Here is a 26,239-nt window from a genome sequence, read left to right on the forward strand (position 1 = left end):
CACATAAGGTATTTTGGTCATGTTTGTCCAACTTCAAATTAAACACACTTAATTTAATGATCTCAATCCAAAATCACTTGATAAAATACCAATAATCATTCTCCACCATAATATTATTTTTCACTAAAATATGAAAATCCACCTTGAATTTTTCGGGCTATTACATTTTTATTCGGTTTTAATTCGAGAATGTTTTGATTTGGTTGGAAATCAAGATAGCAAAATTTGGGTTTATTTAACAGTTGAAAAAGGGGGTTTCATTTATTTAATTATTTATTGATGCATACTTGAAATTTTGAATGGTTTAGAAAGGATTTGGGTAAGAGTTTTGGAAAAGAGATTTGTGAAGAAGAGAGTTTTTATATTTAAGTGTCAAGAAGTGGATTTCAAATCCCCCTAGGTACCTAGACCCTGTTTCCTTCAAAAGTTATTGGTTAATACAATGATTACTTTGGAATTTTTTTTTTTAATGACAAACCAAATTAAAATTTTAAGTAAAACTCAATGACAAAAAAAGTATTTAATCCTTGAAAAAAAGAAAAGAAAATAGAAATATGAAACTAGCCCTTTGCGAGCGGTTACGATTTTGAAACAAAGAAAAAGAAAAGAAAAAGAAGAGTATAGGTTCCTAAACGCAGCGTTTTTAATTAAAAAACCTCTCACAACTTGGCGGGAATCTCATTTCTCGTCTTCACCGAGTGGCTTTCTTTCTGGTCTCCAGCACCGGACCCCAAAACCCTGAAAAACCCTGAACAACACAAAGCCATGAACAAAGGCATAAGCAGAAAACGGCCAGCGCCAACACAACAGCCGTCACCAGCGAACCCACCCAAGCAGCACGCCACGTCCCAAGAAGATGAATTTCTGGACGAGGACGTCTTCCTCGACGAAACCCTTTTCGAGACTGAAGACGACCTCATTCTTCGCGACATTGAGGAGCGCCAGTCCCTTGCTTCCCGCCTCACCAAATGGGCCCGCCCGTCTATCTCCCATGCCTACAGTTCCGCCTCCCGAAGCATCGGTCAGTCTTCAAATTTTGCTCGATTGGGTTTTTTCTGTAATGGGTTACCATTTTTGAAAAAAATACTTTCCTAACTCTTCAGTTTGATCTTGGATTTTGGCGGTTTTAATTGTTTTTTTTTGGCATTCCGGGCTGTAGCTTTTCAGCAATTGGAGATTGATTATGTTATTGGAGATAGGCATAGAGAATTGTTGCCTAATTGGTCCGGGTCCGCTGCAATTATCCGAATTTTTGGGGTTACAAAGGAAGGTTAGCTTGTTCACTTTTCCGGTTATTGCTTGGTGGGTGAGAAACCTGAGCAAGTGTTAATAAAGGGTATTTAACAAAACGTCATACGTTGTTATTTGTTCCCAGAAGTGTCATGTTGTTGCATTGAAATAGTATATGCTGCTGTATTTAACAAAATTGTGCACATAAATTATTACCTTGAAGGATTGTTGCTACTAAACTAAATAATGCAATTTTTTTTTTAGCCTGATAAATTGTTGCATAACCATCCTAGGACATAGTGTTTGCTGCCATGTTCATGGATTCGAGCCATATTTCTATATCAGCTGTCCTCCGGGAATGGGCCCTGACGATATTTCCAGGTTTCATCAAATTCTTGAGGTACTTTGGGTTTATTTCTTGAGCAGCTTAGATGTCTTTGTTAAGTTGCTTTGCTGTTATTGTTTATGTGTTTTCTGTTTGTTGATGCAATAGGGGAGAATGGGGGAGATGAATCGGAACAGTAAGGTACCAAAATTCATTCGCCATATTGAAATGGTGCAGAAGAGGAGTATCATGTATTACCAGCAGCAGGATTCTCATCCCTTCCTCAAAATTGTTGTTGCTTTGCCAACAATGGTGGCCAGCTGCCGGGGTAAGAGTTTCAGTTTCATTAACATTCGTAACGTGCAGTAATTCACATGTATGGCGGATCTGCTTTACTTTTGCATGAATCACCTACACGCAGAAGAATGCATTTTACGGTGGATTATCACAGAATTATCTTTGATGATAATTGCTTTCCAATTTTTCTTTTTTATATTCTGAGAGCTAAAATTCTCAAATTGGGACAAGGATCCTCTCCTGAGCTCCTTCAGTGCTAAGGTTTTAACAGTAGCCAACCATGTAACCAAAATCAGATCGTGTGGCTTATTAGTTTCTTCATTATTTATTTATTTATTTAATGTTTCATTGTTGTTTTACCTGAAGAGAAGATAAACCCTATTATAATGGAAGGGAAAAACAACAGGAAAATGGTGGAAATGGCTGAAAGTCTGTAGCTTTTGATGGGTAAGAACATAGATAAAGAGAAACAGAAGAATCAAAGAAGGGCTCTTCGCAACTATTTTTGTTTGACGTGTATTTTTACAAAAGTGTATTTCAATTTGCAAAAGTAAACAAAAGGCCAAACTAATTGTAAACCATACGATCTGATATTAGCCATGTGTCTCTATCTGATTAAAAGCTGAGGTAGGTTAGTAGAGAACAAGTTTAAGAGAGGATCCAAATCCTTCTTATTGCGTCTTGCATCTCATGGTGTACTGCCATGTTTCCATCATGTAGCTTATGTTTAATAATGGTTTATTTATATCCCTTACTCTCTTAAACTTCCAGGTATTCTTGATAGAGGCATACAAATTGATGGTCTTGGTATGAAGAGCTTCATGACATATGAAAGCAATGTTCTTTTTGCTCTTCGTTTCATGATTGATTGCAACATAGTTGGTGGAAATTGGATTGAGGTCCCTGCTGGAAAATTTAAGACAGCGAAGCATTCGTCGTACTGCCAATTAGAATTCGATTGCCTGTATCCTTACGCATGCTCATTATCTTGTGGTGAACAATGGAATGAATGCCATTTGCATATTAAGGTATTTCTACTTGGCAAATGTTTCCTTGACAACCATTTTCTTAGATTTTCAGACTTGATCAGCCATGCTCCAGAAGGGGAATTTTCGAAGATGGCTCCATTTCGCATATTGAGCTTTGACATTGAGTGTGCTGGCCGTAAAGGTCATTTTCCTGAGCCTACCCATGATCCTGTAATCCAGGTTCAGTTCTTTTCAATGCGAGTTTCTGGAATAAAATAATTAAGTGACTTACCTGTTTTATGGTATTCATTTTTTATGTTACTCAAAAGAGCTGTTTCTGTTTTCCTTCCTATAGATTGCAAACCTAGTGACTTTGCAGGGAGAGAATCAGCCATTTATCCGTAATGTCATGACTCTCAAGTCATGCTCTCCTATAGTCGGTGTTGATGTGATGTCTTTTGATACAGAAAGAGAAGTCTTGCTGGCTTGGAGGGTAATATAATTGCACTTACATACTCTCTTTTACTATTAAAAAAAAAAAAAAAAAAAAAAAAAAAGGAAAAAAAAAGAAAAAAAAGGGGGAAGATACCTTGTAATGTAACTCTGTTGTTAACCGTCTAAAACTGTTCAGTGGCTTTTTATTTATTTAAAATACGAATACATTCTGTATTATGTGTGGCACTTAAGCCAAAGCCCGATATGCAACCATCTGATGTTATGCTACTTGCATACTATGTGGTCCTTTTCATTCTGTTTTGTAGAATTTATGTAATGTTTTCATCTGTTTACCTGAGTCCGCATTTTGTTTGCTCACTTGTTCTTTTATTGCTTATGGTTTTTCTTTTACTATATTTTAGTCATCCATATTTGTTAATGTTTTTACTTCTGTTGTGCCAAATATCTCTAGTCATCAATGAAAACTTATGTATCTTTCTTTTTTTGTTAGGAACCAAGACTTTATTAATAAAAAGAAATTGTTCCAGAGGGAAAGATGTCCTCTAGAGGGTAAAAAAATGAAGATTACTTAAAAGAAAGAATAGTTAGAGTAGGAAGGTAAAGAACTAATAGCCCAACCAAATTAGGATAGGAGAAGTAATACAAAGAGATCTAGAAGTTAGGTTTAATAGGAGATTTGAAACAAAGTAGAAGGTACAGAACTGTTAGCCTAACCAAAATTAAGATAGGAGAAGTAATACAGAGAGATCTAGAAAGTTGAGTTTAATAGGAGATTTGGAACGAAGGCAATGATGTAAATTTCAACATCATTCTGGTAAATGGAAGATAAAAATAATTCTTATCCTGTGATGGGCATCTGGACTGAGAAAAGTACACAGTTTTCTTTTGTAATTACCTTGGGTGATTGTCTGCCTTTCAATATATGCTTGAGATCAAGACAAGGGAATGGAAAGAAGCATAAATGTGACCAATGACTTGATTTATGGTCTTAGCACTAGAGAGGAATATTGCATTTTTGTCTTCTATATTTCCATCCATAATTTGATTATAAGTGCTAAATTTTGTTCGTTTGCTGCTACTCTCGAAACTTTAAGCTGATAGGAAGTGGGTCAACAATAATTTATGCTCTAACAGTTGCCCTCTCACCACTAGGACCGAAGTTGTTGAATTCAACTTAACATTGGGAACTCTTAGCACTATTACTAAATGCTGAAGCTGTTAGGATGTGGGCCAATAATTATTTTCTATTCTAACAGTCTGTGTTTTATCTAAATTTTATGCATGAAGTTTAGATGTGTGATAATTGTTTAATAAGCAAAATCTTCTTGTAGGATTTAATCCGTGAGGTGGACCCAGATATCATAATTGGATATAACATCTGTAAATTTGATTTGCCATATCTCATTGAGGTAACTGAAGCATGCTATTCTTATTTTCCGTGCAACATCATATTTAAAGCATAAAGGGTTGTGCATGCATGGTTCTTCTTTGATAGATCTTTATTCGCAACGATGAAAAAAAAAAGTGAGCCAGTTCATCGTCCTGATTTTTTTGTTTTCAGAGAGCTGAGACCTTGGGAATAGCTGAGTTTCCAATGCTTGGCCGCATAAAAAACAGCAGGGTTCGGGTCAAAGATACTACTTTTTCTTCAAGGTAAGAAATTAAAAGTATTTCTATGACTGCTGCTAGACTTTATCCATTTTGTATCATCAAAATGGCGATTTGGATTTTCTTGCTGATGTTTTTTGCTTTATTTTCTCTTTTGTATAACTGAGGTAATGTCGGTCACTTATATGCGGAGGGGAATTAACAGTTGATCCACGAAGTGACTAGGGCTGGGAAGATTATCTTGTTTTTATGATTAATATACTTCTGTTTCATTTTTGTTTCTACGACTGTGTTATGCATGCCACCATTTTGATGAGAATTGTGTGTGTGGTTTTGTATTTGTTTTCTCCTTAAAATTAATGCTCTCCCAATGGGTCCCTTTTTTTGTATAATGGTGTGTGATTGATCTGGCCTTTGGCTGGTCTATTGGTTATTTTTGTTGTCCTTATATCGTTTCCTGATTGACTTCTCCATCGTGCTTTGTACTTCTTTTTGTGTTTTTAGTAAAGTTTCTTGTTTCTTACAAAAAAATATTGGTATTACAGGCAGTACGGAACCAGGGAAAGTAAAGAAGTAACAGTTGAAGGGAGGGTTCAATTTGATTTACTCCAGGTTTTATCACTGCCTTCTGGTTCAATTTACTCTATTCCTGATCCTTGAGATTTGTTATTCTGATCGATTCAATGGAATGTTCATCTTGATTTCTGTTCACTTCCTTTTGTTGTAGGCTATGCAACGAGATTACAAATTAAGTTCTTATTCATTGAATTCTGTCTCGGCACACTTTCTTTCTGAGCAGGTAAGGTTTTGATTTCTTTTCACATATATATAATTACCCCTTTTCACAGCTTTTATATTAGGTAAAAGATCACTCTTTAGCCCAAAAGTATTTAGTGTGTTTTTCTGTCAATATAAAAGCATTTCTGACTATATTAACATCTAAAGTAGAGATATTTGCTGCTTTTTTTTTTTTTTCAAGATATATATATTTTTCCAGCACTTCCGAAAGTGTTTATTGTAGTAAAAGATCCGTAGCATGTCCCTAATAGATTGTTTGCCTTGATTCCTTCCATACCTTGATTGCTTCCATATACATAGGAATCTGTAGAGGATTTTATTTGAGAAATATCATTAATGGAAAAAGCTATGACCATGTTCATGTGCATAAGAAGGATAGATAACCATATTTTTAGTGCAGAAAGTTTGGATTTACAATTATAATTGGATTGTGTGGTAAATTTATGAATTAAAAAAGCCAGCTTCAGGTTCTGTTTATGTTATGCCCTTTATTTCCATCTTTTGTTGTACCCAAGCGTCAAATAAGTTTAATAGACATTGGTGGTAAACACAGCCTATATTAAGATGACACCACTACATTGAGTCCTGGTCCTCCATTTTTTCTCGCTCATTTGGCCACATGCTATCATATTTTTGCTAACTACTTCCACCTATTATTTATTTGGATTAACCTAATTACAGTGGGCACTAAATCTTTAACAAATTGTTCTGGGCATAGGCATTTTCTCTACCCCTTCTCACCCTGAAAAATCAGGGGCACCCCACAATCTCAATTATAATAATTGCTCAGAGCTATCTGATCGGACGTGAACTCCACCAGCCTTCTTTACTGGATAATGTCATCCTTGTTAGGAGGGCTTCATAATTTCCCATGTTTTCCCGCTCCAAGCCCCACCTTTTCTCTTTCCATTCTATGAGCACATCCAAGCTTTCAAATCCTACTAATTTTTCTTTCTGTTAAAATATCTTCTCAAAGTCTTTGCCCATTTCTTGTTTAGTAATTTTCTGAGTTTCTGACTGCTAATTGGTTCCCTTGTATTATCGTCACTCATATATCTGCCATAACTAGTCATGAAATAGTCTCTCCATTTGATCTTTAAATGAATGGGGGAAAGATCATTACTGTCTATCTTGATTTCTTTATTTCTGGCCAGTAATGCGTCATGCCTTTTTTTTGGTCGAAAACGTCATGCTTGTTAATATTTTGGCACCATTTGGATCACATGCAGAAAGAGGATGTCCACCATTCAATAATATCTGATCTTCAGAACGGCAATGCAGAAACTAGGAGGCGACTTGCTGTGTATTGTCTAAAGGTGTGTATCTGGTTTTGATTCTTCCACCTTACCTTCATTATGACATTTAAGTGTAGCACTTTTACAATTTAAGAAGGTTACAGAAAAGTTACTCTAGTACCTGTTATCTGTTATTGTGATGAACCTCATAATGAAAGTAATTGCTGTGATTGTTTAATATTTTAATTCCTTCCAAATACAAAGTTTGGTGGGCAAGAACTTCTATTATGTTAGAATATTTATTTAATTGACAACAATACAGTTGAAGGTATAACAATATTAATGATAAATTTAAATGACACTAATTTCCAATAATCTCTCTTAATCTGGAGCAAAGGACAGTTTAATGGATTATGTCATCTGTCTGCTCTAATGATGGAACAGAGGCTGGAACAATATTCTCAAATAAACTGTATCAACCTCGATTTGTTTAAAATCTGAAACTAACATAATGGTAGAGTTGTTATCACGAGATATGATGCAGAAAAGTGTCCCCAACTCATCAAGAAAGGATAGAAGCCATAAGATCTCACAGGTTCTTTAAGCCATGGCATGATACTCATCCTCAGCAGATGATCTAGAGACAAACTCAGCTTGCATGAAAAGCTTTCTCAACTAGAAGATTCTTGTTAGGCTTTACTCCCACACAATTAGTTTAGATAATCATTATAGGAATGTGATGGAATGCAATTGTAGTTTGAAGTTAATGGACAACATGAAAAAAAAAGAATATTCGTGAAAGGGAGGAGCTCTTTGTTTTCTTCCTTATGCAGTACTGTTTGTGTTGTGAAATTGTTTAACAATTGGAAAGACAAACGAACTCAGGGGCAGCAACAAGAATTAACACCAAGGAAATAAAGAAGAAGATAAAGAACACCAAGAATTAACATGGTTTGGCTAGATGCCTATCTCCATGGGGCAGCAACAACAAATATCCACTATATCAATAATGTGTACAACAGATTATCTGATCAAGACTCTAGATTCAAGACTTGATGAACAATTAGAAAGAACAAGAAATTAAGGAAAATCAATTGTTTTGCCCTTCAATATTCTCACTTTTAACTCCTTGAGTGATAATCAATTGTTTTGCTCTCCACTCACTCTCTCTCTGGAGTGGTATTCCCGCTTACTCACTTTTTGATTTGGAATTTTGAATATTGTTATCTTTTGCTTGCTGATGATGATGCTTGTAAACTAGCACAACAGATCTCCGTATATAGCCACTATAAAGGCCGTCGTGACTCAATGAGGGAATCTAATCCTAATATGAATATGATTACCAAATATATTAAACCCTCTTCAATGTGGGATAACAATTCCAATTGGGAATAGGATTCTTATCCTCCAAGACTATTAGTCCTAATAAGCTTAGGAAACTCATCATTGGCTGGAAAACCCATTGTGCTGGGGTTCTGGCTTTTGCATCTCATGTAAGGGAGGAAAAGGAGAAAAGAAAAATGGAAATGGAATGGAATCAGTGAATACAAAACATATAATATCATTTAATTGTCATATCATTGGAGTTCGCATCATAGTTTTCAAAGATTGGCAGTACGTGTATCCTTTTGTATATGTTCCATTGCATTTACTTGTAATATAGACGAGAACGCATTATCAATTTCTTTTTCTAAGAAATACAAGATTTATATGAGAGCATAGTATCAATTCAACTTTTAATAGAAGAAAATACACTTCAAATTATGTGACACAATTGATCAACTTTCCTGTTTCATTGCAGGATGCTTACCTCCCACAGAGGCTTTTGGACAAACTGATGTATATTTACAATTATGTAGAGATGGCTCGAGTGACAGGTGTTCCCATATCGTTTCTTCTATCCAGAGGGCAGAGCATCAAGGTTAATATAATAAATTTTGCAAATGAAGACTTGCAAATAACACAATAGTTTAGATATGAAGATATTTAATCCCAACCATTTTCAGGTGCTTTCTCAGCTTCTTAGGAAGGCAAAACAAAAGAACCTTCTTATTCCAAATGTCAAACAGGCTGGATCTGAGCAAGGGACATACGAAGGTGCCACTGTAAGTTCATTGTCTTGACTGGCACTTCAGTTGCTTATAATAGCATCGTCATGCTTGCAGTGTAAAAGAACTACTTTTCTTTGGGCTGGGGGTTGTGCAGGGAAGGTGTTTCATGTTTATGATGGAGATCTTATGATATCAATCTTTTGAATACTACTCTCTCTGAACTTTATTTTCTTCAGGTTGTTTATAAACATTCTGCTTGCTTGTATAAATAAAATATTGTCCTTGCTGGGCTGATGTTTCAGTCTATAAAGTGTAGTTTCTTTTGCAGATTTAAGGGGAGGAATTTTTTTTTTCTTGGACTGCAGATTTATGTTTCTGAATGTACGCCTCTTAAATTCTTACTAAAATTTTCCCTGTGTATGCAAAATCTTGCCTATGTCCACTCCAGGATAATTTTGTAAAATCACTGACTTTATGCTATAACTTGGCCTGCCTAGGTGTTAAGAAAGAAGTAGGGCTGGCCAGCCATGCTATGATTTCTTCTTAAATTTCTCCTTTGAAACGTCTTCTTTCAAGCTTCTTTCCTTCTTTTCCCAATGCTTAATTTTCTCCCATAACTCCTGTGTGCAGCTACTCCGTTCAAACTTTCTTTGCTTGGCTTCTTGTGCAAATAAGGGAAGTACTGTCCGGATAAGAAAATAGTTATATATATATACACACACACATAGAAAGTGCTTCAGTTGAGGGGTTCTTCAAATAACAATGTATTCATATAGTGTATAATTGGATGATCCGAAGTGTATAGTTTGTAAGTCTCCAGCGAAGGATCATTCTTGAAAAAACCAGCCAAATTGAAAACTCTCTTAACTTTTTTATTAAATGGTGACAGTTTCAACCAAACTGGAATCATTGTGGTCATATTTATTTGATAACAATTAAATGATATGATTATAAATTGGATATTTTCAAGGATGGGAGGGATGTTGGGAGAGGTGGAGGGGGGGAGGAGACTAGGTACAATTTTTGCTGTTTCACAACACATCCATTGGAAGTTAGTAAGGGCTTTTCATCTCTGCTAATGATCCAATATTAGTTTTTGGAGTTGAGCATAGATGTCTAGGGTGAATATTATAACTATTACTCTAACTACAACGAGCATTGTTGCTATAATTTTATATTTCACAGTAAGTTAAAACAATAGAACGAGTTAGAACATGGTGTACATGGAATTGTGCAATCATCATACGATCTTAGATTAACCTTAAATGTAAAGGTAAAATTTGTTGTAGTGCTACAAGACTAGCTAACGATGCGGTTAAGAATTGAGAATGCTTAGGTGTATTTTTCTGCAAGAGTGCGGGGGAGAGTGTGGATCATGTCTTCTTATCTTGCCTGTTTAACTGGAAATTATGGTGTTTGTTATTTAATGAGATTAATGTAAGTTGGGTGGCACCAAAAGACTGCTTTTCGGCACCAAAAGACTGCTTTTCTTTGCTGGGTGAGAAATTAAAAGTATTAGGCGGTGCAAAGAAGGCTAAAGAATTATAGGGCTGTACGATGATGGCTATCATTTGGGCTATTTGGTCGGAAAGAAACCAAAGGATATTCGAAGTTGTTAGGGGTTTGGAAGTGGTGGAGGTGTGGGAGAAGGTCAGGTATTGGGTGGCGCTTTGGGCATATGTTTCTCTTGTGAAATAAAATTTCATCTTTTCCTTTTTTTAAAAAAAAAGAAAAGAAAAAAGAATTGAGAATGCTTTTAGTTTTATTGGTCAGAATATATGGTCGTAAGACGGATACTGCTGCTATATGTTCAGACTACGTAAGTTACATGTGACCTGGTACTTACTGTTTTGGATTTTCTCTCTTCTCTGTGCATTTGATGTTTCCCATTTTGTGCTTTATACTGACTTTGAATGGTATGAGAAATTATATGGGCTTTGATATCCATAACTTACAAATCCAGGTTTTGGAAGCAAAGGCAGGATTCTATGAAAAGCCAATTGCCACTTTGGATTTTGCATCTTTATATCCATCAATCATGATGGCCTATAATTTATGCTATTGCACTTTGGTAATTTTTCCTGGCATTTTTTAGGTCATATGCCTTTTCTGTATTTTGGAGTTCATTTTATTATCTAACATCAAATAAGATCTAACTGAAAAACTTTTGGCCAAAATCGTATCTCCTTTTCCTTTATGAAGGTGACAACTGAAGATGCTCGCAAACTCAACATCCCTCCAGAATTTGTCAACAAAACTCCATCTGGAGAAACATTTGTTAAATCCAATTTGCAGAAGGTCATATATATATATATATATATATATATACACGTTATTAATGCTGTTTTTCTAATCATCAAATATGCCAGGTTTTAAAAGTTCTTTATTTAATTTGGTATGTCATATCTCTACTTTTTCTCATCAAGTAAATCATTGGATTAATAAGAATTCATCATATTATGCTTTCAGGGAATACTTCCTGAAATTCTTGAAGAACTACTAACTGCTCGTAAGAGAGCAAAAGCAGATTTAAAGGTATATTATCTTTATGTATTTCAATGGCTTTTGCTGACTGTTTTAGAAATTTTTTTTGTGTGGATATGACATGTTATTTCCTTGCAAGCTTACGCATCACTATTTGTTTGCGTGTGACTAAATGAACTATCATTTTTTAATTTTAGGAAGCAAAAGATCCACTCGAGAAGGCAGTGCTTGATGGTCGACAACTGGCCTTAAAAGTATAACTTTGAACTGTTTTTATTCTTTTTTAAACATAGTTTTTCCACTACAAGTATGCTTGTATTTGTGTATATGTATTCATATATTCATTTGCCACTTAATCTAGATAAGTGCAAATTCTGTATATGGGTTTACTGGAGCTACTGTTGGTCAGTTACCATGCATAGAGATATCATCAAGTGTCACGAGCTATGGTACATTTCAAACATAATCGTTTAGTTATCATTATATTACTCTATTGAACAGATTGAGCTGTGCCTGATCTTATGAGTTGGTTGTCTTGTAAAGGTCGACAGATGATTGAGCACACAAAAAATCTTGTAAAAGAAAAATTTACCATACTTAAAGGCTATGAACACAATGTTGAGGTATGTTGCTGCAACTTTTCCTCAATAACAGGTTTACAATTGTTGGAAACCTATCTTATTGAACTTTTGTTTTTGTTTTTTTTGTTGTTGTTTGTACTGTAAAAAGTGTTCTTGTCAAAACAATGAATATACTTTTATTGTAAAATATGTGCTAGCTTTCACATTGAGCCAATCAATTAGTCATATTTATTCTTTCCTTCCTTCTTTTTTCTTCTATTTTGGGTCTGCCACCCTATTTGCCGGTCCTTGTGTGTGTGACCGTTTCTTAATAGGATACTCACCCAAATTTGTACCATTTTGAGGCTTTAGGGTAAGACCGACAGTAGTATCTGTATCTTAGTCGATAATATCTGTCTGATTAGTGAGCTTTCCAATAACTGGAATACCAGGATATGTGTTTCTGGTGGCAAAATGTTGCTGCGATTCTCTTCCTTTTGTGCCTCCTTTGCTGTCTCCAAATTATTTAATCTTCAAATGAGTTCTGTTAAATTTTTTTGTTCTGAAATCAAGTCTAGTGCTCACATCAAAACAGGAACAAAAAAGAGTAAATGCTCATCTTCTTAGGGTTTTGGCTTTAAATATTTATTGTATGGGAAAGTAGCAGGGGGATATATTCTTGTGAGTTGAGTAACTAGTATTGTCTTTGGCGCTTTTGGGTTTTCTGGGCCTTTATCAGTGTAATGTTGCCTCGTCATCATACAATCTTCATCATGTATCAAGTAACTCCTAAAAGATTGTATATTATTTTGAGCATTATGAACATATGATGTTAAAAAAAAGTATGAACATATGGTGAGCATATGATTAATAATTTTATCCAGTTATTTCTTGTCATGCATGATAGCAAATTAATTCTTTACATGTTTTCGCAAGGGTCTTGTCATGCATGATGGCAAATTAATTCTTTTTTGTTTTCGCAAGGGCCTTCTAGCTCAAGTGGTTAAGAGCAGTAGTTACCTTGCAGCCGAGTTCTTGTGTTCGAATCCCCCCTCCCTCAATATCACTTGTATAAATTTTTTTTCCATGTTTTTTATCGTGAACCTTTATCCTTACTTGATAATTGTTACACATATGTATCCGATGCAAGTTGCCAATGTTATTGCCTTAGGTTATATACGGGGACACAGACTCAGTTATGGTGCAATTCGGTGTGTCCACCGTTGAAGCAGCAATGAACCTGGGGAGAGAAGCTGCTGAATACATCAGTGGAACTTTCATAAAAGTAGGTGTTGATGTCACATGATTTCTATTTTTTTGTTGAAGTATTGTGTCTTTGGTTGCTCATTACTATAGTGCTAGAGATACGTGATGGACTGCTCACATACATGCTCACACACACAGAAGTTCTTGGGAACATCTTAAAAAGTCCTCTCAAGCCAGAACGAAATAAGGTGACCACAGAAAATGGGAGTTGATTAATGTAGCGTTTATTTAAACTATCTATACGTTTACATACTATTCTTTTAGTGAGATGGTTTCAATTATTAGTAGATTTAGGGTTATAGAGAAAAGAAGGCATTGATGCATCATAAGTTCTTGTTTTCAACACTTGTGAATATGAATAGTGGGATGACAGAGCTGGACCTTATTAAGTTGACTTCTGGTTATCAATTGTCTTTTTTTTGGGGGAAAAAGAGGTCAAAGGGGGAAGGCGAAATTCAAACTGTGGTCTTCGGTTTGCAGTTAATGCTATCTTCCACTAGAGCTGTAAAACCCCACAGCTTTTTGTTGGTTCTTTAGGTATGAGAGTACTACCATACATGTGACATAGTACTAATTTGTACTTTGACTTATTTCCCTGTATAGTATCATCAAACCTAGCTCATCTTTACATTCTTTGGTAAGGTTTATTTTCTAAGTCTGTATTTTCTGTTTCTGTGTCATGAAGCCTATCAAGCTCGAGTTTGAGAAGGTTTATTATCCATATCTTCTGATTAGCAAGAAGAGATATGCTGGTTTATTGTGGACAAGTCCAGATAAGTTCGACAAGATGGATACTAAAGGTTAATTAGAATTTCTCAACCTATATAATTTCTCTGTTATGTTGAATGTATCATGTATTTCATTATTTATCATTGGCAGGTATTGAAACAGTACGAAGAGACAATTGCTTGTTGGTCAAAAACCTGGTAAATGAGTGCCTGCACAAAATACTGATTGACAGAGATATTCCTGGGGCAGTCCAGTATGTCAAGAATACCATCTCAGATCTTCTTATGAATCGCATGGATTTATCGCTTTTGGTTATCACGAAGGTTGGAAAAATGTTTTGCTTAAATAGTGCCTTAGCTGTCATCACTTAGTCCCTCGGCTTTTTCCCAAAGTATAGAGGTGCCAAACAGGTCGTGCCATGCCGGTCTGACGCATTTAAAGTGCAATTCGTGCTTTGTGTTATGCTTATGTTGACCGATTTTATATTCGTGTCAGTGCTTTTTCCTAGCCAAATAGATAGCCAAGACCAGGCGTGGCTTGGCCCACAACCCATTCTTACTCATGATGTTTTCCTCTTGGTGCATTTAGTGCTTTTAAACTTGTCTTTGATTTTACTAATTTCTTATGATTAAATATTCAAGTTATAATTGAAAAATGAATTTGATTGTTGAAAATAATTTTTTTTTTCAAGAAAAACAAATAGTGTTGCTCCTAATTCAGGCCCATTTGTGTTCGACCTTGCCTAATGAGATAAGAACTTCGGCTCAGGAGGCTTGTTTGTTTCCTGTGTCGTTTCATGCCTGTTTTAATCGTGTCTAGCTCATGCCAGTCCAGCCCATTTTACACCTCTATTAGAGTAGTGGAATTGTTATTTAAAACTCATTGAGTGCTCCCCCAATAAAAGTGAAGTTTCCATGCTAAAATTCATAAATTTGCAGGGTTTGACAAAAACTGGGGATGATTATGAAGTAAAGGCAGCTCATGTTGAACTTGCTGAACGTATGCGTAAGGTATGCAATATTGACTTGATTTGCTTTAACATGCTTGTTTCCACTCCTGTAAAAGTAATGCTTGTCTCCGTTCTTGAAAAAGAAATGAATTTCTCTATCTTTAGCTTTATGTTCTTTTGCTGCCTGCAGTTTCCTATAGCTTAGCTTTTTGTAGTTTTTTGCTTGCGTTGTAGGCCCTTGGGCCCTGTGGCTTCCTTAGCCACATTCCTTTGGTGTTTCTCTATTGTCTTTGGCAATAAATTATCATTTCTTCTCAAAAAAAACTTTACTAAAAAAAAAAGAAAAAAAAAGAAGAAAAAGAAATGCTTATTGCCATTAATTGACTGCACACACGTTGCACAAAATTCACTCTTCCATTGTCTTTTTGGGTGGAAGCATTTTATTGTGTGGCTCAAGATACTAGTTATAACTGCTGACTTAAATGGTGATGAATTCAACTGAGTCAGTTACAAGGATCCCTTCTGTAATTAAAAAAAAAAATATTGTAAACATGCTCAATTGGTATAATTTTGAATTAGGCGGTACTGCTTCAAAATTGAATGGTGCTTTTAGCAGAAGTCCAAAGGGGTTGGTTCATATCTGCTTGTGGGTGTGTGGCTGTGATATAGGACAGTAGCAAAATAAAGAGGTCCGGACTCACTCCAACCTTTTGCTTCGCACCAAAGGTGTGCAGTAAAGAAATTAGAAAAATTACGGCATTGCACCCGCCTTCGGCATCACACCAAAGGTACCTTGGAATCACTCTAAGTCAACCTATGCCTTACACCCAAGCAGAAATTCACAAGCCCCTTTTATAGGGTAATTGGTACATGAATCTGGAAAGATCCACATTAATACACTGAGAGTTCTAAAGACATAATTATGACACCTAGTACATTAATCATGTGACATAGAGAGACTCGAAGACAATGTATCTTCGAAAAATTGAATTTATTACATAGGAAAATAGAAAGACTCTCATATACTAAACTTTTGACTTTGCCCCTACATCAGTCTGAGGATTTTGTTTCAATCTCTATTTGCTTGCTCAATATCCAAATTTGAATTTGACTGAAATTTCAAGAGTTCTGGCGATGTTTCAAGTGTTTTTTGTAGTATGTACTATGAATGAAAGATATGAGAGGAAAAAAATATTCTTTCCCTTGAGCACTCCAAAATTCTTTCCCTTGAGCACTATTCCCATAGAAAGTTTCTCATCGGATTTTCTTGACCTTGGCCACTCTACTTGGTAGTCTGAAGATTGACAAAATAAGTAAGGATACTACCTGACTCACTGTGTAAGAATGAGTCCACCTCCTCTAGAGAGACACCTCTTCCTCCACCTGTCCAGACATCACCTGTGTTTTCTACTACAGGATCCTGTAAGCTCAAATATCCCCCAAGAATCCCAAATAATTCAAAGGTCGCACCAATTTGGCAGGCCACACTCCCAGCCAATATAACAGGAATAAGCAGGGCTTAGGAGGGAACATGCCCCCTTGATTTTTTCATTTTTTACTTCCAATATATATGTATAGAACATTATAAGATTTCTCATTACATTCCTAAAGGCCTCCTTTTCCCTGTCTTTCAAAACAATCAGACCCTTTCGTTTCTTGGAGTGACCATAAGTTGTGTAGTATTACATTTGGGAGCTTGGTTCCTTTTAAATATCCATTTTAGTCTTCTCGTAAAGCAATTGTTGACATTATTACCCTTCTTTGATGTCACTCTTGTATCCAGCTTATTAGCAGTGTTTGAGTCTAGGGTAAGGCTAAATCACTCTAATCCTTGTGTGAAAAAAAAAGGGCTCTACCATATTAATCTTCTCTTGATTCTGTTTGGTAATTTCTTAATAATATAGGGATATTCCCAGAATGAGCATGAACACTTTCTGTTTATTTATTTATTCTTATTAGAAACAGAATGTTGTTAAAGAAACTCAAAAACACAGTACATGAAACAAGATGTCCACCAATAAAATGATACAACTCATAGAAAAACAAATCCATATTACATCTTTGACTGTAGGACAACTGTAAAAAGTACCCTAGAGTAGCTCCCCAAATCCAAATAAAATTACAGAAAATGAGAGATTCCGCTTATATGTTTGGGTCAACAAAATGGGACGATCCCTAAAGCCTGGAAAGAGAAGCGCATAAGGATGACCCAAACCCTACTTTATCCCAAGAGCTCTCCCTCTTCATCCCCACTATAATTCTTATAAGTTCTTCTCTCTCTCCAGCCAAATTACCTGAAAAATCCGAAAAATTGTTTCCTACCACCACTAGAACACATATACTTTTTTCACAGAGATGGTTTGAGGATCACTGAGGAATAACCCAATTAACCACTGCAACCTTAATAAACCCACTGCACCCAAAGCATATGGGCAATTTACAAACCATTGACTTCTAGATTCTGCCTTTTTTGTGCACAAAAGCACCAATGAGGCAGACAAACGGTGGTCTTCTTTGTACCAAATCACGCGTGTTTGCTCCTCCATGAACTCTGTTCCATGCCAAAACACTGACTTTAGGAGGAACACTAGATTTCCAAATCATTTTAGCAGGCTGAAACAGCACATAAAAATGTGAACAAGCTCTGTAAGATGCAGAATTTCAACAAGTTTTGTCCAACTTTGTTTAAAGTATTTGTAGGTAGATGTTGGAATGTGCCTCAAATTTTTGTTACAGGATGACATTTGAATGTTAATAAAAATTAGGGTTTTATGTCAGACCCTGATTAAAGGATGAAATTAATTCTTATTAAAATTGTACTCTTCCCACTCATACCACTCTTATTAAATTGTGGGTTTAACACGTATCAGAGCATGGTTTGTAAGAGGTCCTAAGTTCAATCCCAGTTCTCCATTTTTCGTTGGTTTGCAGCGTGCAGGGTAGGCTGCACCTATATATTTGTCTCTCTATCTGTATTTGTCTGCCTCTTCAAGTTGAGTATGGGCATGCACGTTAGGGAGAGTTTAAGTTTGATATATGATCACCCGATTCCCTATTCAGCTTAAGCTTGGACATGTTTACTCTGAGTTCCCCTAGCCACCTCGAACACTTCAAAGTCCTGTAAATCTTGAATGAATAATAATCTTGTGATACTTTTTTGGTGTGTTATGATGTGTACTAATGAGGCTGGTAATGGTGATCTTACCAAAATGCCTTCTATTTTATATTCTCCATCTGAAATTTATAGTAAAATGCTGATGTTTTTGGACCATCGAACAAATTATTCCGTCTCTTACCATTTCTTCTTCAATACGGGATTGACAGCGAGATGCTGCCACTGCTCCAAATGTTGGGGATCGAGTACCTTATGTCATTATTAAAGCTGCAAAAGGTGCCAAGGTAATTTTTCTTTAGAGTTTTTTTTCTTTTCTTTTGACAGCAAATGCTTTATGGGTTATCAATATTAATGGATATATGATAATCAGGCATATGAGAAGTCAGAGGACCCCATCTATGTGCTCGAGAATAACATACCCATAGACCCTCAATACTACCTTGAAAATCAAATTAGCAAGGTAAGTGTTTGCTACTATTATGTTTAATTTGGCAAATTAAAGGTCAGTTTAAACCATTGCACTTACCATATGTAATATTATCTAATATGGTCTTTATTTAGTTGCCTGCTTAAATAACTTTTCATTTTACAGCCACTTTTAAGAATTTTTGAGCCCATTTTGAAGAATGCTAGCAAGGAACTTCTTCATGGAAGTCACACAAGATCTATCTCAATATCTACTCCCTCAAACAGTGGAATAATGAAATTTGCAAAGAAACAACTCACTTGTGTTGGCTGCAAAGCTCTAATTAGGTACAACTTTACCGATTTTTTCATATTCCAAATGACTGCTTTTATTTGTAGGCCTACTGAGTAGACAAATGACCCTAAATTCCTCATGAACATCATTTACTGTGGTAATGTGCTGATTCCTAATTAGCAAGAAAACTTAGTTTGGATGGAAATTATGGTCGAAATGTTTTTTGGCCCCCAAGTTTCACCATTATAAGCATTTATAAATTGTATGGCGTAAAGCAGATTGTTGGTACAAGTGGCAAGACCAGGAAAGCATGAGTTATGGACACAAACTTGAGTTGTTTCAAAATAGATGTTTTTTCTATGCAAGTAAATACAGGATTTGAAACATGTTTTAGTGGGATTACTTAAGTATTCTTAAAATTTGTTTGGAAGCACCAAATTTAGAAATTTTAGGCATAGGTGGGAGAATGGAAAAGTTACTGACCTAATTTTAGGGCTTTTAGAAAGCTTCCTAAACCAGGATTAAATCAATGGTCAAAATCTTCGAGACCGAAAAGCATGGCAACTGACTTTCTCAAATGCATGTTTCATAGAATCATAACCTAAGCATTAGACATAAAAGGATCTCTATGATGACCCACCATAGCATCATAGACCGAATTGTCACTCAATGGACATGAGTTATCGCTGTCTCATCTTCGTGCACCTTTGGATCCATTTCTATGATACAAATTTTCTCAAACATCTTGTTAAAATCTTATGGGTTGATGTTATAATCTCTATGGGGCTTTTGGATTGTTCTACCGTGTTTGTGAAAAATGTTAAGATGAGAGAAATTCTCAAGGATATACGTATTCATCTCTGGCACCTAACTTCAGAGGGCCCATTGTATTTGAAGCATAATGTAGGATACAGTATATCATAAATAAGAGGACATACTAAGAAAAACATCACTTTAAGCAATCAACTATTCATGTTAGCATCTTTGAGGTTTTAGGGGTGTGAATTTTTTGTAGTGTTGGAAAGTGCCATGTTAGATCTCTTTACATTTCCTGGTATAAAGAACCTAAAACCTTCTTAATGTTTGTGTTAATCCATCAGCAACGCGGATCGAACTCTTTGCTCGCACTGTAAGGGAAGAGAAGCTGAGCTCTATTGCAAAACAGTGGCACATGGTATGAATCAATGTCAGAGTTGTATTCTGTGCTAAATTGTAAAAGCATTCTATCATATTTGGATCTAAATTCTTTTAGTGAAAAACATATGGAAATGGGTTGTGTAATCTTGCAGTGTCTGAGCTAGAAACACTTTTCGGGCGGTTATGGACACAATGCCAAGAGTGCCAAGGCTCTCTTCATCAAGATGTGCTCTGCACGAGGTATTTTAATTTCATCAGTTTGAGTCTTTTTTAGGGTTTTTATCACAAATGGTACCACAGGTTAGCAAAATTATCACATTTAGTCATTTATGTTTTTTTGTGACATGGTTGGTCCCTAATGTTACTAAGTGTACATCAAATAGGTCCTTTCCTTGAGATTACGTAAAAAATTCTGTTAAAAGTGCTGATATGGCACATATGCGGAGCCCACAAATCCAATGTTATAGAGCCACGCGGCTTTAAATAAAAAATAAAATATATTTTAAAACTTAAAATCCATAAAAATGTTTTAAAATTTGAAAGAATCATTTAAAAAAAACAAAGTAAGAAACCACAGAGAGAGAGAGAGAGAGAGAATGAGAAGGGAAGAGAGAAAGAGAGGTAAAGAGAGGAAGGGGGGAACAAGAGGCAAAGAGTGGGGCAGGGAGGGTGGCTGGGCATTGGGTTGTGGGTAAGGCTCGGAGGTGGGGGGTGGGTGCGGATGAAATAGAACATAGGGAGAGGGAGAATGCAGAGGGGAGAGAGATAGGGCAGAGGGAGAGGGATGATGGGAGAGAGAACAGAGAGAGGGAAACGGGGAGACGGAGGGACCAATTTGATGTATGCGTAGTAACGTTAAGGACCAACTATGTCACAAAAAAAATGTAAAGGACTAAAGGTGATAATTTTGTGAACCTTAGGGATCATTTGTGATAAAAAACATTTTTTTTTATATACCTTCCTATTGTTCCCCTGTTGGGATTGCAAGGAGTGGCTGTGCTACAGCCGTCTTGCCATCCATTCACTGTACTTATGCCATGTCCGTCTGTCAGCTTGCATTTGTATTTAACTCATGCTATGTCTTCTTCCAGTCGGGATTGCCCTATATTTTATAGGAGAAAGAAAGCACAGAAAGACATGGCTGAAGCCAAAGTGCAATTAGACCGATGGAGCTTCTGACATTCGCCGGACAGTTAGTTCTTATTCCCAACCAAAAAACAAATGATATGTTCATGCGTGTTGAGCAGGCAGGATCTGTGCAATTGTGCTTGTTCAAGGAAATTGACGTTTATAAAACAGAAATTTTCAAAAACTTTGACCAAGCAAATTGCGAAAGGGATGTTATTGGTTTTGAACTGAAACAAAGTGGACAGTAGCTCTATAGATGTACAGCTTGGACCTTGGTAGATAATTTTAGAATAAATGATTTTACGAACTTTGTGAAGATGCAGAAAGTCTAGGAAGGCTGTGAAGTCAGCCGTTAGCTGTGCTCATTTCCAAAACTACGACCGTGCTCTGATAATGTTTGATTTATTGTATCATTTGTTGTGTATTCTTTCTTGGTCTGATAATGTGTATTCTTGATTGTATCATTTATTGTATGTTCTTGCTTGGCTCTGCAATATTTCTTTCTAATTGTTATGGCAAACAGAATTTGATATTTTTCATATTAGGTTTTAGTGTTTTTTTAATATATCAAGATGTGCTCGATTTAGACTACAGATGTTGGACTCAATGCTCTGACAAACAGCTTTTATTTGATCTAAAAGCTTATGTTTTTAGCAATGGGCCATTGCCCGCCTCAACTCCGAAATTTTATAGTCATGATGCGCAATTTCGGGCATAATGGAAGCTACTATTGGTTGGAAGGGGCTCGGCTCGAGCCGATTTGGGGTTCGTCCGTAGGACACATTGTAACAAGTTACTTGTTGTCTAGCTAGGAACTCAATTACCCGAACCTGAATGTAACGGCGATGTGAATCAGACAATGGAATACACCTTTCAACCCATTGCCCTCAATGTGTAGGCGTTAGCATCATAAAATGGACACCTTCTTTCAACCCTATGTCCCATAGCCCTAACATGAACCCCAATTCCAAACTTCATAGCAGTGGTCATATTATCATTACATATCTGTTGATAATGCTTCACCACCTAGTTTGCATTTTCCCGTATTATAAACGTATGTACTTTTTTAAAAAACTTTTGTTTTCCATACACATTTTTAAGATTCGATAAAATATATGTTTTTAAAATCAAACATACAATACACGTACATATGTATTCTTCACATTTAATACAAGTATTTTTTATAAAATTTTCAATAATATAGATAAAATTCACGTATTATATTTTTGACAAATTATTGAATAAAAATAATATATATTACAAAAATTTAAATAAATTATACTTAAATATTATATAGTTGCTGAACTTTTCATTTCTATTTTTTCAAAATTATACTGGATAAAACACGTATATATATTATTCATATTTTTCCCATTTTATATTTTATTAACTATTCTCGTCTAAATAAACCACATTTAAAGTAAATCGCAGGTGAACATCTCATCACAAATGGCTTTTCATGAATCCAAGTAAATTAAATAGTAAAACATTATTTACCAAAAAAAAAGCTACTTTGTTATTGGACTCCACAAAGCATTTAAAAAAAAGGGAAGGTCAGACCACAAAGCTATAAATTAGACCCAATCATAAATGCACAGCACGAAATAAGAGCAGCCGTAATTACAAGAATTAATGATAAAGCTTCATCATTACATTTCACTTTGCAATTTATGCATGTTATACATACAAGCTCTTTCCAAATACATTTCCTGAAGGTTGAGCCAAGTATACATATGTATCAATGATAAGCCTATATTTTACATATACTTTATGCCTCTTTTACTTGGTTTTTTTTGTTAATTTCCTTGAATTAAATTGTAAGACAATAACTTGTCTTATATGATTATGGTCTTCTAATCGTATAAGGACTCAACAATTTGCACTGATCTAGGAGTATAGACTTAAACATTATAAGCAGTTATTTTTCTAAGAGTGCTTTAATAGGAAACAAGAACCTAGAGAATTCCTAATTCCATATGGATTAAAACAACCTATCCTAATGCAAACTGGATTACTTAAATGTTTCTTAATGGGTAGGAAACTTAAGTAAATGCATAAAAGTAGAGGTCCCTTCTCTAGCTGTCAATTAACTACTCATATAGAAATCTCACCCCATTAGAGAAAGAGCTTAAGGACTGCATAGAAGAAGAAGATTTTGGATAATGGAATAGCTGCTTAGTACACAATGCCAAGAACTCCGCAATAGAATGGTGTGGTTGAGAGAAGATATCGAACTTTGAAGGATATGGTTCGTAGCATTATTTTGAAAAAAGATTTGCCTAAGAGTCTATGGGGAGAAGCAATTAAAACAACAAATTACATACTTAATAGAGTGTCCAACAAGTCTGTGCCTAAGACACCTTTCGAAATTTGGACTGCCAGAAAGCCTAGCCTGCGACATCTTCATGTATGGGGTTGTAAGGCTGAAGCTAGAATCTATAACTCTTAAGAGAAGAAGCCCGATCCTAAAACTATTAGCTGTTATTTTATAGGTTATCCCACAAGGTCAAAGGGTTTTACATTTTACTATCCAAATTATGGTACCCGAATTGTTGAGACTAGTTGTGCAAAGTTTATAGAGCATGAGGAGAATGCCATTGGGAATGAAGATTCTTTTTTTTTTTGAAGAAGGTGATGTAGCTGTGATTGAGAATACTGAGCAAGATGTTACAACCTTGATTCCTTTAAGTGAAACTGTATTGGAAAATCCTTAGTTTGAAGAACTAGTTGAACCACAAGAATAGGCTGTTGAGAATCCTGAGCTAGATAATCCACAAGAACCAGTACAATCGAGGAGATCTAATAGACCAAGAAGATCCACAACAAATTCAGATTATGTGTACTTACAAGAAGCAAATTTTGACATTGGAGATGAGGCTGATCTAACAAGTTTTATAAAAGTTATGGAGAGTCAGACAAATGGAGGGAAGCGACGTTGAATGAACGCGAAAGCATGAAGAATAATTAAGTATGGGAATTAGTTAAACCTCACAAGAGTCAGAAATTGGTAGCTCGAAATGGGTATTTAAAACAAAGAAGGATAAGGATGGAAGAATCGAAAGATTTAAGGCTAGATTGATAGCCAAAGGATTCACCTAAAGGGAGAGAATTGACTACACTAAGACGTTTTTTCTAGTTTCCACCAAAGATTCTTTCCGCATCATTATGGCTTTGGTGGCACATCATGACCTACTTTTGCATCAGATGGATGTCAAAACTGCCTTCATGAATGGTGAACTCGAAGAAGAAAATTATATGAGGCAACCTGAACGGTTTGCAAAGGAGGGAAAATAGTATATGGTTTGCAAACTTGGCAAGGCGATTTATGGACTGAAGCAAGCAAGCAGGAGGTGGTATTTCAAATTTCACCAAACTGTTTCATCTTATGGTTTTCAAGAGAACATAGCCGATCAATGCATTTATTTGAAGAAGTGTGGGAGTTGATTTATTTTTCTAGTGTTGTATGTCAACGACATACTTTTGGCTACAAATGACCACAATTTACTGAAAGACACCAATGAGCTACTTTCAAATAATTTTGAGATGAAAGATTTGGGAGAAGTTGCTTTTGTGTTGGGCATTGAAATTCAGAGAGACTGAGCTCGAGGCCTCCTAGGCCTATCACAGAAAACATACATTGATCAGAGGGTACTCCAGCGTTTTGACATGAGTATGTGTTCTGGACAGAAAGTTCCGTTAGCTAAAGAAGATTTAAAGGACATTGCCCCAAGAACAAAGAAGAAGAAGAAGAAGATGAGATGAGGAACAAGCCGTACACTTCTCTAGTTGGAAGCATTATGTACGCATAAGTGTGTACAATGCCAGACCTAGCCTTGTGCATTAGCAAGATGGGGGAGATTTTAGTGAAATCTGGGAATGCAACATTGGATAGTTGGAAAGAAGATTCTAAGGTACCTACAGAGAACAAAGGCTTATATGTTGATGATTCACAGATGCATAGAGAATTTAGAGCTTATTGGTTATGCTGATGTGAATCTTGGAAAAGCAGAGGATGATTACATCTCAACTTCAGGTTTTATCTTCAAGATGGCAGGAGTAGCCGTTGCTTGGAAGAGTGCTAAACAAATTGGTGTTTCAAGTTCAACCATGTTTTCAGAATACATAGCTTGCTATGAAGCCACTTCTCATGTAGTATGGCTAAGGAATTCAATTAAAGACATTAAGGTGGTGGACTCAATTTCTAGACCAATACAGATATATAATGACAACACTGCGACTGTTTTTCACTACATGAACAACAAGATGTTGTCTGGACTTCAGCATATTGACAGAAAGTATTTAATAGTGAGGGAGAAGGTAGCGGACAAACTAGTCAGATTTGATCATATCAGAACTTAAGATATGATTGCAGATCCGTTCACAAAGTTTTTGCCTTCAGAAGGTTTTCTGAGACATGTTGAGAGCATGGAACTATTTTCTAGTTTTGATGCTGCAATCTAGTGGGATTCTTGTTCCCATTATGATATTTTACTAGTTTATTTATTTTTTTTATTTTGCTGTTTTCTAGATTGAGGGATTTGCATTTAAGAATGTTGATTTGATTGACAGCTTTATTTATTATTGAATAAATTCTACCATTTTGACTATTTAGCTGTTTAAACTTATTATGCAACTTTGTTTATGCATGTAAGTTTATGGTCTCTTTTGAGATACTATTGTTTTTAATAACATTACAGATTGACTCTTGCTAAGTCGTAAAGGGGCACTTGTACTGAAAAGCATAAAGATTCACATTAAGGAACAATACATACTAAGGTTCGCGTTGTAGGTGCTTCACATGTGTTTTGAGATTGCATTATGTGATTATAGATGGCGTGATTTTAATAAAGAGGGTAGTGCTTGTCTATAGTTCATTTTGTTTAATTGCTTTTCATTGTAGCTTGAGGGGAAGGACTTAACTATTTTAAACTCATGGCCAATAAAGATTATTAAACCTTTCGGAATACAGAAGCTTAGTGCTCTAGTGCTTGATCTAGTGGGAGAATGTTATGTTTTCCTATTTAGATCGGTGCACTAGATACTAAGTTATATCAAGTTTTGATAAGAGTTTAAATTAAGTTAGACCTTGAGGCCCAAAACCTTGTGGAATAAGGAAGGGTTTTGAAGCCTATTAAGGAGTCCTATTTTATTTCCTTTTTGAGTCAACCGATTAAGTGAGCTTGGAAGATTAGTCAAATCGGCC

The 26,239-nt window shown here is 35.7% G+C and overlaps 2 protein-coding genes across 5 annotated transcripts; both read left to right on the forward strand.

Moving 5' to 3' along the window:
* Positions 1–668: 668 nt before the first annotated feature.
* On the forward strand, positions 669–21,530 carry LOC103326936 (DNA polymerase delta subunit 1). Of its 4 annotated transcripts, XM_008229191.2 has the most exons (30): positions 671–1,021; positions 1,160–1,270; positions 1,524–1,630; positions 1,724–1,883; positions 2,624–2,816; positions 2,925–3,060; positions 3,176–3,313; positions 4,608–4,685; positions 4,838–4,929; positions 5,430–5,496; positions 5,612–5,683; positions 6,912–6,998; positions 8,719–8,838; positions 8,924–9,022; positions 10,932–11,039; positions 11,171–11,266; positions 11,438–11,503; positions 11,650–11,706; positions 11,814–11,901; positions 11,996–12,075; positions 13,184–13,297; positions 13,964–14,078; positions 14,158–14,330; positions 14,946–15,017; positions 18,281–18,355; positions 18,442–18,531; positions 18,664–18,824; positions 19,872–19,945; positions 20,061–20,148; positions 21,000–21,530. In XM_008229191.2, exons 1-30 carry the CDS (start codon positions 766–768, stop codon positions 21,085–21,087), a joined length of 3,261 nt encoding a protein of 1,086 aa, XP_008227413.2. In that variant the 5' UTR covers positions 671–765; the 3' UTR covers positions 21,088–21,530. The 4 variants fall into 4 exon arrangements, with proteins under 4 accessions (XP_088904365.1, XP_008227413.2, XP_088904364.1 ...); XM_089048239.1 differs by lacking the exon at positions 21,000–21,530 and having other exon boundaries at positions 669–1,021; positions 20,024–20,148; XM_089048238.1 differs by lacking the exon at positions 4,608–4,685.
* A 3,382-nt stretch (positions 21,531–24,912) lies between these two features.
* On the forward strand, positions 24,913–25,395 carry LOC148919279 (secreted RxLR effector protein 161-like). Its single transcript, XM_089048839.1, has one exon. It carries the CDS (start codon positions 24,913–24,915, stop codon positions 25,393–25,395), a length of 483 nt encoding a protein of 160 aa, XP_088904965.1.
* Positions 25,396–26,239: the final 844 nt, after the last annotated feature.

Source organism: Prunus mume, linkage group LG3 (assembly GCF_029339155.1).
Source record: "Prunus mume cultivar Tortuosa linkage group LG3, ASM2933915v1, whole genome shotgun sequence".
Lineage (NCBI taxonomy): Eukaryota > Viridiplantae > Streptophyta > Magnoliopsida > Rosales > Rosaceae > Prunus > Prunus mume.

Coding starts and splice junctions, on each gene's coding strand:
- LOC148919279 (XM_089048839.1), top strand. CDS start 24,913: ATGCAACATTGGATAGTTGGAAAGAAGATTCTAAGGTACCTACAGAGA.
- LOC103326936 (XM_008229191.2), top strand. CDS start 766: ATGAACAAAGGCATAAGCAGAAAACGGCCAGCGCCAACACAACAGCCG. Junction 1,631..1,723: donor GGTTTCATCAAATTCTTGAG/GTACTTTGGGTT, acceptor TTGATGCAATAG/GGGAGAATGGGGGAGATGAA. Junction 13,298..13,963: donor TCAGTGGAACTTTCATAAAA/GTAGGTGTTGAT, acceptor TGTGTCATGAAG/CCTATCAAGCTCGAGTTTGA.